This window comes from Scyliorhinus canicula, chromosome 7, assembly GCF_902713615.1.
Source record: "Scyliorhinus canicula chromosome 7, sScyCan1.1, whole genome shotgun sequence".
NCBI lineage: Eukaryota > Metazoa > Chordata > Chondrichthyes > Carcharhiniformes > Scyliorhinidae > Scyliorhinus > Scyliorhinus canicula.
The window spans coordinates 184,293,987-184,311,010 of record NC_052152.1 but is presented as its reverse complement, the minus strand read 5'-3'; the positions used below and the strand labels follow the sequence as shown (position 1 = coordinate 184,311,010).

General features: G+C 46.9%; 1 protein-coding gene across 11 annotated transcripts in view; it reads right to left on the bottom strand.

Annotated features, from left to right (window-relative positions):
• Positions 1-17,024, bottom strand: part of LOC119969610 — a 327,525-nt gene that overhangs the window by 82,869 nt on the left and 227,632 nt on the right. For all 11 annotated transcript variants that reach the window (XM_038803463.1, XM_038803452.1, XM_038803458.1 and 8 more), the window contains 4 exons: positions 14,643-14,747; positions 6,349-6,391; positions 3,899-3,974; positions 214-432 (listed from right to left, as the gene is read on the bottom strand). In XM_038803463.1, the coding sequence (XP_038659391.1) occupies positions 214-432; positions 3,899-3,974; positions 6,349-6,391; positions 14,643-14,747 (443 nt within the window). The remainder of the gene's footprint in view (positions 1-213; positions 433-3,898; positions 3,975-6,348; positions 6,392-14,642; positions 14,748-17,024) is intronic.

Below are 17,024 nucleotides of genomic sequence, written 5' to 3'. Positions count from 1 at the left end.
CGAATGCTAATTTTGTAAATTGTCTGCTAAATAATTGGAAACAATACAGATTGCAGCCTGGAAGGAACTTAAGTGAAAGCAGCAACTTGGGGAAGGAGGGAAACTATAGACAGTGGGTGATGCAGAGAATAGATTAGATATAATAGACATTAGATAAATTAGAAATTCTAAAACAGTTGAGGCCACATTAGAATGAGGTAGAAAGTATCTTACTTGTAAGTCTTATGGAGTTCGACCACCCTTTCCTCGAGTTCTTTTGTCTGATTTGGTGCAAAGCGTATTTCACTGACATAGTCAGGTCCATATTCCTCAGGATCATAATCTCCCAGTTCTGCCTGAACAGTGTACGAACCCAACAGAGCATGTGTGACAAAAGAGCAAGGCAGTCGCCCAGAGATAATATCATCTCTCAGCTGCAGACATAGGTAATACCTGAAATAGAACAGAGCCAGTAAAGCAATCACTTGTGAGACAATTGTGCAACAAAGACTAGGTTTGCAGAAAATCTGTTCTAGTAACACTGAATTTCACCAGTCTGGAAACAAAGCAGTGTCCCTGTGTTCATAAACTTGAGAGCCTTCAGTAAAGTACCACTGCGACAACTGGATTGCCCAGTGACTTCAACATTAGCCCATCACTTCTGCGACTTGGATTCAAATCCAGTCCAAATGAGGCCATCCCTTGTCCTGGCACAAAGGGCTGAGTGAGCACAGGTATTTGTAATTCATTGGATATTAATGGTTCGTTGGGGTGAGATAAATGCCACACTATGGCAGTGGGTGGTGTGGAGAGGGGGTGGAATAAAATGTTCTTCTAAGATCTGGGCTGAGACACATTGCTGGGGAAGGATGAAGAAAGCTTCACTTTACATCCAATTGTTTTATACCTGACCCAGGAAGTGTGTAATTCCAAAACTGGATTCCTCGGTGGAAAATGATCCATCTCCTAGCATCAACAGATTTTATTTTTGGATGGAGGAGGAATCTTGTGAGGGGTCCAGCTTAACAGCTATGGTGATGTCAGCGTTGCCAATGGAGCCGAGCAGGTACTCGGGGAGCCCGGTGAAGATCTGGAACCAGTTGAAGAGGCGCTTCAGAATAGGGGGGGGGGGGGGGGATGGACGGCATGTACAGGAGGTGGGGAGAAATGGGGCTGGTCAAGGTGAGGGATTTGTATCTAGAGGAAGGGTTTGCCAATCTGGAGGATTTGAGGGAGAGCATTGAGCGCCAGAGAGGGAGTGAGTTTAGGTACCTGCAGGTAAGGGACTTTGCGTGCAAGGTTTGAAAGGGGTTTCCTAGGTTGCCAAGGTACACCCTGATGGAGTGACTGCTACTTCCAGGTGTGGAAGGGTAGGGTAGAATTGGCGATATACACAGGTGGCTGGGAGAGCAGGGATGTGAACGGGTGGTGAAGATTAAGGAAAAATGGGAAGGGGAGTTGGGGAGGAGAGATCAGTTGGGGAGTATGGAATGAGGCATTGCGATGGGTAAACGCGACCTCCTCGCATGCAAGGATGAACCTGATACAGTTTAAGGTTGTAAACAGGGTGCATATGACTCAGGCAAGAATGATTTGGTTCTTCCAGGGGGTGGCAGATGAGTGTGGGTGGGGACCAGCGAATCATGTGCACATGTTCTGGGCGGGAGTGTTTGACGCCCTAGGAAGGATAGTGGGGGGAGGAGGTGGAGCAGGACCCTTTGGTGACAATATTTGGGGCTTCAGAGAAGCCGGAGCTCATGGGAGAGGAGGAATGCCGATGTCATGGCCTTCGCCTCTCTGATTGCACGGCGGCGAATCTTACTGGAGTGGCGGTCGGCATCACCTAGGGGGTAGCAGCCTGGTTGGGTGACCTGTACAATGTCCTGTAGCTGGAAAAAAATAAAGTATGAGCTAAGGGGTTCAGCAAAGGAGTTTCAGGCAAGGTGGGGGATGTTCGTGACTGTGTTTGAGGAGATGTTCGTTGCCCGGTGGGGGGGGGGGGGGGGGGGGGGGAAGAGAGAGGAGCGGGAAAAAGGGAAATAAATTTGTACAAACTGTATAGTCCTTTGTTGGGAAGCCTGTTTCCCGAATTGTTTTTGTGTTGTAACTTTTTCATGTTTGTAATAAAATAAATTGGAAAAAAAACATTTTATTTTTCTGTGCACAAAAATGGTTCAGCTTCTTGACAGGTTTATCAAATATAAATCATGTAGAAATATATTTCCATGTCATTTTGCCAGTAGATGGCTGATGGTAACAACTCTAGCTCTTTGTGGAGTACTTCTTCATAAAGAAATTATCAATTCAGGCAGAAAACCCATGTTCAAAACACTTCTTTCTATTTGTACCTAATAATGTGTTTAACTCTTTCGTAGGATTTTTTTTGCAATTCTCTGTCAAAACAAACCAGTTTTAGCAAGTTTAGCGGAGGCTGGGGGAAATCCCAGTCACTCAAGTGGTTAAACATTTGCCTGCAAAGCAGAAGGTCAAGAGTTCACATTTCAGTATTGCTTTACAGAGACTCATGCTTGGCTCAGTTCAGTGGATTTTTAAACTTCTCCAAGGAGCTAGTGCACAGAAGCCTTGCCTCTGCAAAGGAGGGAGACTGAGGTGAGTGCTCATTGTTCAGCCATGATGCTTAATTGCACCTCAAGCAGCCTTATCACACAGCAAGCATTCAAAAGTCAATCGCACTTTGCCTACTTGGCAAGAAAATACTAATGAATGGGGGCCGGTTTAGCTCAGCTGACTGGACAACTGGTTTGTGATGCAGGGCAAGGCCAACAGCATGGGGTTCAATTCCCGTACCGGCTGAGGTGATCCTCAGGTTAAATCACCACCAGTCAGCTCTCCCTGTCATCTGGGACTATTGTGACTTTATGGATAATATACCGATGGGAAATGGTTTCCAGCCTTTGTATTTCTCCAATTATACCCAAATTGAAATGGTTAACATAATCTGAGTGGCCCCTCGTTGCATTTCCAAGCATTTATAGAATCATAGAATTTACAGTGCAGGAGGCCATTCACCCCATCGAGTCTGCACCGGCCCTTGGAAAGGGCACCCTATCCAAGCCCACACCTCCATCCTCCCGTAACCCAGTTAACCCACCAACCCAACCTTTTTGAACACGAAGGGCAATTTATCATGGCCAATCCACCTAACCGGCACATCTTTGGACTGTGGGAGGAAACCGGAGCGCCCCGGAGGAAATCCACGCAGACACGGGGAGAATGTGCAGACTCCGTACAGACAGTGACCCAAGCCGGGACTCGAACCAGGGACCCTGGAGCTGTGAAGCAACTTTGCTAACCACTGTGCTACCGTGCTGCAGGTTTATCTAATAAATGAGCTGCGATCCACATAGTATGTGTAAAAGGAAAGTTGCCATCCTCAAAAGGGATCAGTCAAGGCTCTCCCCTGTAGTGAGTCAGTTTTATAGCATTGGTGTCCGTGTATCTGATTGTATTCCACACCCACTGCTTAAATAAATGTCAGCCTATTTTATTTTTCACGTTTGCATGGCAAATCACAACAAAGACTTAATTTTTAAAAAATTACATGTCATGGCAAAGCTGACTGAACATTAATCACACCAATCATACTATGAAGCAGACGTGCTTCATGTATGTGAACTTGATTTATGTCTTCAAGGTACATTCTCGGCCTTGCTTCCACATAAAAGCAAACTTTCAGTGTTGTACATGATTCTTAATTGTAATGCTTTCTAATTGTAATGCTTGCTATGGAGTAATTGTTTGTTACTAAAAAGAATTTTTAAAAAAAAATGGCAACAGATTTAATTTGATGGAGCAAAATATGCATCCTCAAAATGCAAGAAACGTGTGCAGTGAAAGATCAAATATATTCAGGAATAATTGAATGCGTATTCATGAATCAACAATGGCTAAAGCTCACCTTGTTATATCTTCAGAGAGCTGGGTTGGATCTGGGGGATAGAACTTCACAGTGTATGCAAAATGCCAAGGGCCACCTGTAGAGAAAGGAAGGCCAACAACAGAAAGGAAGCATCAAGGCTAATTCAAACGAGAGGTCTTGTTCATAGCCTTGACTGTGGCTACCTTGTGAAAAGAAATGCAGAAGCTGCCTTTCCATCCTTTGAATGGCATCCATCCCAAGGTTATGAATATCTTAGACACAACAATGAAAGTAGGAACATTTTCCTCACATGCAAAACGAAAAAGGTGGTGAAAATTAATTTTGGCTTCTCGGCCCGAACAGACATCTGGTTGGTCAGGTCAGGAGGCAGGATTGTCTTCAAACTTGCAGTACATTCCACTTTTGATGTACTAGATCAGCAGCTGTGGAAAAGATCCAAAACTGTGGATCTCTGCACATTTTGAAAACGTGCGACTTCGATAATGAGCACAGGAGAGCTATGTCAGCTCATGTCCTAATCAAGACTATAATCTACAACGGAGTGTGCTGTATTCTCAGACCAGTTCTTTTATGGAGACATTAAAATCTGCAAGAGCCCAAAGATTTCCATTCTAACGTTATTCATGTTTGAATTACTATTTTTTACTCTGCGATTTCTCATCCTATATTTAAAAAAAATAACGTCATATAAGAATAGAATGTAGCCCAATTTTATTTAAGGCTTTTCTTCGAGATATCCTGCAGGGGAGAAAATTAATCAATTTGCGGTTAAATTCAACTAATTTACAGTCAATTATTGCAGGGCACTTCACAATCAGATTTTGTAACTTAAATTAGCAAATTGAATTGCATGGTCGTGGGAGACGAAGTCTGTGTCGTGGATCATTAAGACAAATTAAAGTTTTAAAAATACAAGATAAAAGGGATTTAAAATAGAAATTTGTTGAAAAAAAATAAATTAAATGATAAAGATGACAAGCAAACCATGCCTGTCTGATAGCTTTTGAATTCACACCAGTTCTTCGGTACTATGGCAATTAATTTTCCTTTCCTTGATAATTGTAAAAACAATTGTTGAGCATGCGGTGTTAATTTCCTGAGCATGGCCTCCTTCTGTGCTGCAATTTTTTTATCCCCGTTTCTGGCTTTCCCAGTTTGGGCTTCAGATTGAATTTGTGCAACAGCCCAATGAGCATCAGAATCTCATCCAATATACGACGAGACGGCATTTTACTAATAAAAAAGAAGCTAATCTCAGAACTGTCATTTAATCTTGAAAATAATGCTTTTTAATAACTGTGCAGACAGATTTGTGTGAGACAGTCTCAGATGTGGGATGGCCTACAGCATGATCTCTAAATCAATTCTACTTCAGCTCTTCTCAGTGAACCACTATACACTTTGGAAATGTCTGCACAGACATCACAAACAATTTTTAATATGTGCATCAGATCTGCTATGCTATTAAAAAAAGGTAACCGAGCATTAAAAATGGTTCCAAAGAAGAAGAATTTGGCAAGATTGACTCTCGGGTTCTTCATAGCACAGACCCTTAAGTAGTGATTTTTTTTTTTCACACCACCAAATTGACTCGTTTGAGCCTTGGTTGATGTAAGAAGAAGAATAGAGATTTTCTGCTTCGCATGTGGGGATAAATAACCCAATTATGACCAGTGTGAAATAGTAACACTGAAATCACAACATTAAAAATAGAAGAGGAGCATTACGGTGGCGCAGTGGTTAGCACTGCTGCCTAACTGCGCCGATGTCCCAGGTTCAATCCTGGCCCTGGGTCACTGTCCTGTGGAGTTTGCACATTCTCCTCGTGTTTGCATGGGTCTCACCCCCACAACCCAAAGGTGTGCAGTGTAAGTGGGTTGGCCACGCTAAATTGTCCCTTAATTGGAAAAAGTGAATTGGGTACTCAAAATTTAAAATAAAAATGGGCGGCACATGGCACAGTGGTTAGCACTGCTGCCTACGGCGCCGAGGACCCGGGTTCGAATCCCAGCCTTGGGTCACTGTCCGTGTGGAGTTTGCACATTCTCCCCGAGTCTGTATGGGTTTCACTTCCACAACCCAAAGCTGTGCAGGTTGCGTGGATTGGCCACGCTAAATTGCCCCTCAATGGGAAAATTTAAAAAAAAATAATTGGGCACTCTAAATTTAAAAAAAAATGGGAGAGAGTAACAACAGAGGTAAAATTATCAAAAGGTGACCACATCAAATCTGAAGATCAATAACTCTACTGAAGAGAATAATAACGTTAAATAAAAGTGACAGATACACAGCAATAAGTAAGACAAAATCAGCGTTGTTGTATACGAGAATGATCAGCCATTAAATTCAGTTCTGTGCACATGGCTAAAAGCAGATGAAACAGCATAAATGTTGAATTCATTGGCACAGTACAACTGAAGCAAATGAATATTAGTGAAGCTTATTTCATGGAAGCATAAAAGGCTCACTTCTGATTTGTTTCTTTATATCTTTTGATGGGTCCAGCCAATTCTGAAAAGATAAATAAACATGATTAAAAAGACCGTACGTATATTTTCATGCATTCAAACCTACCCATGACCCACATTCAATTACAGCTGTTAATTACAGTAAAATCTCTCAGTGCCTTTTTGTGAAGTTGGTAAGGAGATATGTAAATATTTGGCTTAAATTTATGCGTCACTGACAAGTCATCACTGGATTATCAAAATGGTTCTAATTAGCATGTCGGGTTTGGGGGGGATGGGGTGCAGAACAGAATATGGACGGGATTACCTCCAGGGACGTCCGGTGGTGGCCATGGAGTGAGTGGTTGCACATTTGGTGGTTCCTGCTCAAGGTGGAATTGTTTGGTCCTTTTCACCCGCTATAGAGGATGTTTGCTGGTGCAAAGTGAGAGATAGAAATTCCCCTCTTGTAGGGCCCATTTATGGCCTATCGATCGACCAAGGGGCAGCAGTCTGGCCGGGAGGACTTTCGAAGTGCGACAGAGGGAAATACGGCGGAGAGCTCTGGGGCGTTGTTGGCTGCCCAGTGGTCTACCGAGCAATTAGTGGGAGAGAGAAAGATGGAGGCTGATGTGGGTTGAGTTGGTGTGGCGCAGTTCGTTAAGGGAACATGGCGGCGGACATCTTCGAGGATGCGAGGGTGAGCAAGGCGTGGACCTGATAAAGATGGGCTATGGCTTATTGGGGAGAGGGGGGTGGAAAGTTCAGGGATTAAATGGGCCGATTAAGAGATCCTATGATTTTGCGCATTTAAGGAGCTTGAAGGCAGACGTGGTGTTTCTTCGGAGACGCATTTGAAGGTGGGAGACCAGACGATGTTCAGAAGGGCTCGGTGGGACAGGTATTCCATTCAGGGTTGGCTATGAAGACGAGGGGTGTGGCAATGTTGATCAATAAGAGGGTGGCTTTTGACGTGGAGAGTATAGTGACAGACCCTGGGGGTAGATTTGTGATGTTGAATGGGAGCTCCCAGGTGCTGGTGAATGTGTGTGCCCCAGATTGCGACAATGTAGAGTTTTTGAAGCAAGTTTTAGAAACGATCCCGGACCTGGACACCAACCGGCTGATTGGGGGGGGGGTGCGATTTTAATACACCGCTGGACCGTAGATTGGACTGGTCGTGTCCCAGCTCCCGGAAGGTGTCAGCCTTGGCAGAGAAGCTGTTGGGGTTTATGGAACAAATGGAAATGGTGGACATGTGGCAGCTTGAGAGGCCAAGGGCGAAGGAATTTTCATACCTCTCGCACATCCATCAGGTGTACTCCCAGATTGATTTCTTTGTCCCAGCCACAGTGGAGGTTGGGTGTGCAGTTAGTGGCGAAATAGAGGTTTGTGAAAAGATAGGAGTGGCCATCCGGAACTATGTGGGGCAGAATAAGATGAAAGGATGATCTGCCTCTACGTTATGGCAGGCGCTGAAGGCGGTGGTAAGAGGGGAGTTTATCTCGATTCAGGCGCACAAAGAGAGAGTGGATTGGGCCGAGGGGTTGAGGTTGGTGGAAGCCGTTCTGAGGGTTAATCAGAGGTACTCAGCAGCACCTGTGGAGGTGCTGTTGAAGGACAGACAGAAGCTCCAGATAGAGTTTGGGCTTGTGTCTACAGGAAAGGCGGTGGAGCAACTGCACAGGGCCAGACGGGCAGTATATAAATATGAGGAGAAAGCCAGCCGCATGCTTGCGCATCAGCTGAGGAGGCAGGTGGCGGTGAGGGAAATTGGGAGGCTAGAACATGATGATGGTAAAGGACCTGGAGGAGGTGAATGGGGTATTTGAGGCTAGTTACTGGAAATCGTATCTCGAGGCTTGGAGATGGGGGTATCAGGGAGTTTTTGGAAGGGCTGGAGTTCCCGAGGGTGGCAAAAGTGCAGGGATTGGGTGCCCCAATCGGGCTGGGAAACATCAACGACCTACGAGGTCGATGCAGACGGGGAAGGCCCCTGGTCTGAATGGGTTCCCAGCCGAGTTCTACAAAACGTTTGTGTTTGGAGTTAGGATTCTTGTTAGGCGAGATGTACAATGAGTCGATGAAGAGGGGAGAGCTTCCCTCCACGCTGTCTCAGGCTTAGCAGGGTAGCATGGTGGTTAGCATAAATGCTTCACAGCTCCAGGGTCCCAGGTTCGATTCCCGGCTCGGTCACTGTCTGTGTGGAGTCTGCACGTCCTCCCCCTGTGTGCGTGGGTTTCCTCCGGGTGCTCCGGTTTCCTCCCACAGTCCAAAGATGTGCGGGTTAGGTGGATTGGCCATGCTAAATTGCCCGTAGTGTCCTAATAAAAGTAAGGTTAAGGGGTGGGGTTGTTGGGTTACGGGTATAGGGTGGATACGTGGGTTGAGTAGGGTGATCATGGCTCGGCACAACATTGAGGGCCGAAGGGCCTGTTCTGTGCTGTACTGTTCTATGTTCTATGTTCTAATATCGCTGGTTTTAAAGAAAGACAAGAACCTGGTGCAACGTGGGTCGTACTGCCCAATTTCGCTGTTGAATGTTAGACACAAAGCTGTTGGTGAAGGTTCTGGCAACGCGGATAGATGATTATGTGCTGGGGGCGATAGGGGAGGACCAGACAGGATTTGTGAAGAGGTGGCAGCTGTCGACTAATTTCCGCAGGTGACTGAATGTTATTATGATGCCCTCGGAGGGCCGAGAGGTGGAAGTGGCGATGGATGCGGAGAAAGCTTTCGATCGGGTTGAAGGGCGTACTTATTCGAGGTGCTGGGGCCGTTTGGGCAGGGATTCATGGACTGGGTTCGGCTGTTGTACGAGGCGCCTGAGGCGATTGTCTCACCGACATGATCAGCTCGGAGTATCTTGGGTTGCACCAGGGGACGAGGCAGGGGTGTTTGCTCTCCCCATTGCCCTTTGTCCCAGCGATTGAGTCGCTGGCGATGGCTCTTAGGGTCTCGACGGGGTGGAGGGGTATTGAGCAGGGGAGGGGGGCACCGAGTTTCTTTGCATGTGGATGATCACCTGCTGTATATTTCGGACCTGGTCGAGAGCTTTGACAGGATCATGGGAGAGTTCTTCTCGGGGTATAAGCTCAACATGGGGAAAAAAATGGGATATTCCCAATTAATAATAATAATCGCTTATTGTCACAAGGAGGCTTCAATGAAGTTACTGTGAAAAGCACCGAGTCGCCACATTCCGGCGCCTGTTCAGGGCGGCCGGTATGGGAATTGAACCCACGCTGCTGTCATTGTTCTGCATTACAAGCCAGCTGTTTAGCCCAATGTGCTAAACCAGCCCCTCAAAATGGGAGATAATGCCAAGGGACAGGGGAGGAATTTTGGGGACTGCCACTTCAGCTGGCAGGGACGGGTTTCTGTTACTTTGGGATACAAATGGCGTGGATTAGTTAGCGTTGCTCAGCTTGCAAAACTATTATTGGGGAGAAAACATTGCAATGGTTAGGAAATGGCCAATGGAGGAGCAGTCAGCGTGAGGGCGGATGGAGACAGCCTCGTGTAAAGGAACCAGTTTGAGGGCACTCTAGCTGGCTCCCTTTCTGATCTTGCCGGCAGGTACTCCATGAGGCCGGTGGTGGTATCAGCATTGAGTGTGTGGAACCAGTGCTGGCAGCATTTTGGAATGGAAGGCATATATCCCTGTGGGAGCCAATTTGCGACAATCATAGGTTTTGCCCTGTGGGGTTTCTGGGGTGGCGGCAGGTCAGGATAGAATACTTTAGGGATCTGTTTGTTGGAGGGCAGACCTGGAGGTGCTGGAGCGGGCACATCTGTTGCCGAAGAGGAATGGGTTCAGCTACCTGCAGGTTATGGATTTCATGAGAAAGGAGGTGCTTTTGTTTCCGGCGCTGCCACCCCAGGTGCTGCAAGACATGAGGAGGAAATAGGAGAGGGTGAGGTCTTAGATATATCCGGGGAGCTGCTGAAGAGAGAGAGTGCCCCGGTGGAGGAGGAGCTGAGCAGGGTGCTGGGGGCTGGTGTATGGAGTGAGGCTTTGCAGAGGGTTAATGCATCCTCATTGAGCGCAAGGCTAAGTCTCACCCAGTTCAAAGCGGTGCACAGGGCCCACATGACAGCATCCAGGATGAGTCGCTTCTTTCCAGAGGTGGAAGATAAGTGTGGGTGCCGTGTGGGCTGGCCGGCGAACCATATCCATATGTTTTGGGCGTGTATGACGTTGCGGGGGGGGTGGCTTTGGGTTGGATTTTCTGACATAATGTTGAAGTAATGGTAACTCCTAGTCAGGATGTAATAATATTTGGAGTGCCGGATGATCCAGGAGTGCAGGTGGAGAGAGAAGCGGATGTGTCGGCCTATGCCTCCCTGATAGCTCAGAGACGGATTTTGTTGGGCTGGTGGGACTCTGAGTCGCCGAGCATAGAGGTGTGGGTGAACATTTTGGCAGAGTCCCTGCACTTAGAGAAAATCAAGTTCGCCATCAAAGGTGCAGAGGAGGGTTTCACCTCGAGGTGGAAGCTATTCATCGACTTCTTTAAGATTGAGTCATCAGTGGCTGCGCAGCGGGCGCGGGGGGGGGGGGGGGGGGGGCGGGGGTGGAGTTTCATTTTCTGTTTGGCCTGGTGGTCTGGGTCAAAAGTTTAAAGAGGGGGGGCAGGCGTCGGGGTGACAGCAGGAAGAGTAGGCAGGCGATGTTTTGGCTGTTTGCTGTTGTCACGGTTGTTTGTTGTTGGTTTCTTCTTTGTTATGTATATCTTTAAAAATGCCTCCAAAAAAATGTTTTTTCAAAAGGATCCTCCAGGATCCAACAATGGCCACTTCATGGCCTTTTCCCGCGGAGCCTTAACGTTTAGGATGATCAGTGTCCAATGGCTGAGGGTGGGGAACAGAATCGGTTCTCGCCCCTGATCTCTGGTTGGAAGGGAGAGGTGGGGGGTCGTGCGCCTCCATGGGAAGTGCCCTTCAGACTTGGGGCACCCTCCCCTCACAGACTGGAGACCTTCAGCCCCCCCCCCCCCCCCCCCCCCCCCCGTGGACCCTTAGGGCATCCCCTTCCCGCACCGGGATCCCTCCCACCCTCACTGAGGTTCCCGGGACTGTGTACAGAATTCTCCCATTTTGAGACTAGGGTGGGTGGCATCATGGAGTGTTTCCCGCTGTGAGGCCGGCAGCAAAACACACCAAATCATCCGGCACCCAACCTCATTAACTATGCACCCAGTTGTTTTACTCCATATTCAGTGGCAGGCCACGGCTGGAAGGCACATAGGCCGTAGGTGCTTATATTGAAAAGACCTCCAACATCACTGACCCATTACTGAAGGTGAGCATCCTGAAAATGAAGATGGATCCCCAGGAGATTTTTTTTTTTTAAATGAAGGAATCATATATTTTATAAAGATGGAGAGTCTTGTCGCCCGTATGAAAATTACTAGGGAGGCCCATATCCTGAAGTCCCACCCTGAAACACAGCACCTACCATTGCGAACAATGATATGTGTAGGTTAGACCTGGTAGGTGTAAGTATAAACATTGTGGAGTTTCTTGGATAGATGGGCTACCTTTTGGAAAGATAAGGTACCCTTTTGGATAAGATCCAAGCAGACATTTAGGGGAAGTGAGGTATCCTTTAGGAGAGGGAAGGTGCCCTTTGGATTACTAAAAGTTGACGTGAATGTGCATTATAAAGGGCATAACCACATTGAAAGGTCAAAGGTGATTGTCAAGCTTCAAGGCATTTAAACTCCTGCCCTTTAAATGTTTGGTGGAATCAAAACTGTCTGCTGTGGTTATAAATACTCGGCGCCTGCTCTTTCGCTCTGTCTGTTGACACAAGTCTGAGGGTTATCATTACTTGATTAATGCTGCACAACTTATATCACAATGTGCCATGATTAAAGTACGATGCCTCTCAGTTCACAATTTGATTGACAACTTCAACTGGTTACAGACTCTTTGAAGAGTGACTATGTATTAAAATATTTGTGTTTATAAAGGATCAAAGGAAGTTAAATGTGGTGAATGGGTTTTTCAATCAATTATATATTTTTTTCCTGAAATAACTTTATTTCATCTTCTCTCAGCATGGGTCCTGAAGATCCATGGTGGATACCGGGTGAGTTGGCATGCTAAGTGCGAGGTCAAAGGGTGGTGGGATAGGTTGGTATGTAGGGTATGAAGGGCCATGGGCATGGGTAGAAGTGCATGTGAAGTGTGTGGGCAGGTGAGGAAGTGCAAGGGAGAAGGCCTGGAGGGCTGTTTTATTGGTCTTTAATACAACAACACAGTGTTAGTGCACTGAGGCAGGCCTTCTGCCCATTCGATCTCTGCACTCGGCAGCATCGCGTTCATTCCAGGATCTCCATTGACTTCCTGTCTCATCCCACTTGCCAGCACTTGCTTCATAGCCTTGGATGTTATGATGTCCCAAATGTTCATCCAGGTACTTTTTAAAGGATGTGAGGCAAACCGTCTCTACCACCCTCCTAGGCATTTCAGACCATGACCACCCTCTGGGTAAAAAAATATTTCTTCAAATCCCCCTAAACCTCCTGCCCCTTGCCTTGAACTTGTGTCCGCTCATGATTGACCATTTAACTAAGGATAACAGCTGCTCCCTATCCACCCTGTCCATGCCCCACATAATCCTGTACGCCTTAATCAGCTCACCCCTCAGTCTTCCCTGCTCCAGCAAAACAACCCCAAACTATCCAACCTCTCATCATTACTCAACATCCTTGGCAGCACGGTAGCGCAGTGGTTAGCATTGCTGCCTCATGGCACCGAGGTCCCAGGTTCGATCCCGGCTCTGGATCACTGTCAGTTTGGGGTTTGCACATTCTCCCCGCGTTTGCATGGGTTTCGCCCCCACAACCCAAAAGATATGCAGAGTAGGTGGATTGGCCATGCTAAATTGTCACTGAATTGGAGAAATGAATTGGGTACTCTAAATTTATAATTTTAAAAAATGATCAACATCCTGCTGAGTCTCCGCTGCACCCATCGCAGTGCAATCACATCCTTCCTATATTGTGGCAACCAGAATTGCACACACTACTCCAGCTGTGGCCTCACCAAATGTCTATACAGCTCCAACGTGACCTCCCTGCTTTTGTAATCCATGCCTCGATTAAAGTGCCCCATATGCCTTCTTCATGATCCTATTAACCTGCCTTTCCACCTTCAAGGACTGATGGACAAACACGCCAAGCTCTCTTTGTTCCTCTGAAATTCCCAGTGTCACCCCGCTCACGGAATACCTCCTTGTCAAATTATTCCTTCCAAAGTGGATCACTTCACACATTTCAGGGAAGAGTTTGAAAATCAGTGCAAATATTTGTGATGGCAACAATTAGAAGAACATAACAAACGCCAGATAGACTTTCCAGCCCTTAGTCGTGGGACCCGTCACAAGTGATTGTGGTGAATGTAACATGGTAATTCACACTATATCTTGTAAGCGCAGTAGCATTATCCGACCACTAGGGGGAGTAGCTCTGGGAATGCTCAGGAGCTTGTACAGGGCTCCACCCTTGGCTCCGCCCATGACTCCTCCCCCTAGTGCTGCTGTAAAAATACCCTTGTCCAGAGTCAGCCTGCAGTTCACTGAGAGTTCATCAACGGGTAACAGGCTGGCTCTGTAGTAAGTCGATTAAAGCCTATATTCATATCGGAAACACGTGTCTGGTGAATTGATGGTTCCATCAGTGATTCAGTAGCCCAGCCAAATGTCCAGAATGTGGTGGGCGTGCCAGATGATCCCATTGGTTAGCAGGCCAGAAAATCCCATCCTAAGTTTGAAAGATTCAAATGCGATATTTTGCCGAAGGTTTCATCAACGCTGAATTAATTCTTGCTGATTCTGCCTTTGCATCACTATTATAACAATTCAGTGGGGTCATCAGAATTATGGACGTGACTTAACAGAAACGTTTGTAAATGTCATTTGTCGCTGGTTTTGCTGGGAGTTTCCCGCCGGCTCTGCCAGCGATTTCCCACCGCTGTCAAACAACACTTAGGGCGTGAGTCTCTGGCCTCGTTGCGCTCGAGCAAGAGCACAACCGGCCGTTGAATCCCAGGTGAAGCCTCCCGCGTTTCCCGGACCTCACGGGATGCACCCAAGTGATCCTGGGCCTTGGATTACCGACAGCAGTCACCATCTTTCCAGTGGTACTGACGTTAAAGGAATAGTTGGAGGTCCCCGGGGAGGGGTGGGATTTCCAGCCCCAGGGGTTTGGCCTGAAGCTGGCCACTTAAAAAGCCCGATGGGAACTGAATAAAAGATCAAGAAAAGTAGAAGTGCATTTAGCGTTCAGTAGTATAACATTATTTACCTTCTGGCTTTCAGAGTCACAGAATGTCAGTCCATAGTAGTCCTTCTCCAGAAGGTTGAGATGCTCACAGACCAGATCAAACAGCACTTGACCCTTGGCACGTTTCTATGAGTTTAAGAAAAAGAACAGCATTATGGGATGGCCGTTCAAAGCATGTGTATTTCTCAAAATTCATTGTCAAGGCTTAAGCTCCATACAGAAGTTTATGGAACTGCTTTTTAGTCCCTGTCAAGGCTCTGCAAAGGTACTTACTCGTATTCTATAAATCAATCCTACACCGTTTCTCAAGCTTGGAACTATATTTCAACAGTCAGAGTTGTGCGGGCACCTCGGAAGAGTCAAAGAGTTGAAATGAAGTAAGCGGATCCAATTTGCACACCCCACATGGCCCTGCTTTTTAAGACCTGTGGTAAAGACCTGATCCAAGAGCTTTGCTACATGAAAATAAGGTGCAAAACAAAAAATCTCTGCTTGACAATTCTGACCATCTCTCACTGTTTAATGGCTACGCAGAACACGACATAATACATCTAAATTTGGCAAGGTGATGCCACCTGCCTGCAAGCAGTGTGCAGCTTGCTACAGCAATTAAAAGTCCGAGAGGTCCTAAGATCACAAGCTGACTGGAATTTTCCCATCTATTTGAGGAACCCCATAACGCCCAGAGCCCAGCAGGTGCCTGGAGGCTGCGATATGGGGTGGTTAATACTCAGAAATCAGTGTGAGCGCCCCTGCCCAACTCCCCGCCCTCCCCCATGGCCCGCCACAGGTGCCATACGAACAAGGCCACAACTGCAACCATAGGCTGCCTGGTGGAAATATTCCCTCCTCCACAATGGTGGCTTTATAGCTGTGGCTTTTCATTGTTTTTTGACAGTTTGTAAAATGCGTTAAAAGCGCACTACCACATTGAGGCGCTCTCCCTCTCTCACTCTCCCTCCGATATCAGCAGTCTGCAGCTCCATTAGACTTGGAGAGCAGCCTCGTCGCTCTCCAGCAAGCTCACTATTAGGCCATTACAAAGAACAATACAGCACAGGAACAGCCTGTACCGGTCATGATACCAACCTTTGCCAAAACCTTCAGCACTTTCTTGTGCCGTATCCCTCTATACCCATCCTATCCATGTGTTTGTCAAGATGCCTTCTGAATGCTGTTAATGTAGCTGCTTCCACGACCTCCCCTGGCAACACATTCCTGGCACTCACCATCCTCTGTGTAACAAACCTGCCTCGCACATCTCCTCTAAATCTTGCCCCACGAACCTTAAACCTATGCCCCCAGGTGACTGACCCGCCCACCCTGGGATAAGAGTCCACGCCCATTCACTCTATCCATGCCCCTCATAATCTTGTAGACCTCTATCAGGTGACCCCTCAACCTCCGTCATTCTAATGAAAACAGTCTGAGTCTATTCAGCCTCTCCGCAAACACCCTCCAGACCAGGCAACATCCTGGTAAACCTCCTCTGCATCCTCCCCAAAGCCTCCACATCCATATGGTAGTGTGGCAAACAGAATTGTGCGCAATATTCCAAGTGCAGCCGTACCAAGGTTCTATACAACAGTGGCATGACTTGCCAGTTTTTATACTCGATGCCCCATCCAATGAAGGCAAGCACTCCGTATGCTTTCTTGACTACCTTGTCCACTTGAGCTGCCACCTTCAAAGATCTGTGGTCCTGCACACTGAGATCTCTCTGAATTTCTATATTCCCAAGAGTTTTACCATTTACGGAATATTTCCCCTCTATGTTAGACCTACCAAAGTGCATTACCTTACATTTGTCCGGATTAAACTCCATTTGCCATTTCTCTGCCCAAGTCCCCAACCTATCTATGTCCTGCTGTTTCTTTGGACAATCCTCAACACTATCTGCCACTACCCAGCCTTGGCGAACTTACTAATCAGACTGACTACATTTTCCTCCAAATCGTTTATGTACACCACAATTGCAGAGGCGCAAGCACCGATCCCTGTGGATCATTAATTGATCATGAAAATGAAATGAAAATCGCTTATTATCATGAGTAGGCTTCAATGAAGTTACTGTGAAAAGCCCCTAGTCGCCACATTCCGGCGCCTGTTCGGGGAGGCTGGTACGGGAATTGAACCGTGCTGCTGGCCTGCCTTGGTCTGCTTTAAAAGCCAGCAATTTAGCCCAGTGTGCTAAACCAGCCCCTTTTGCATGTGCTGGGTGACTATTTTCAACCTGACTTAGGGACCCAGTTCTGATGCTGGTGTCGGTCCCAGTACAGAATTTCAGCCCAGAATGTGTGATTTGTCGCAAAAGGGGTCTGCTTAAAGGTTTGCTGTGCTCATCCGATATTTCTGCGCAAATTTCTTGACTCGTTTCGGATCATGTCTCTCAAACGCAGTCAG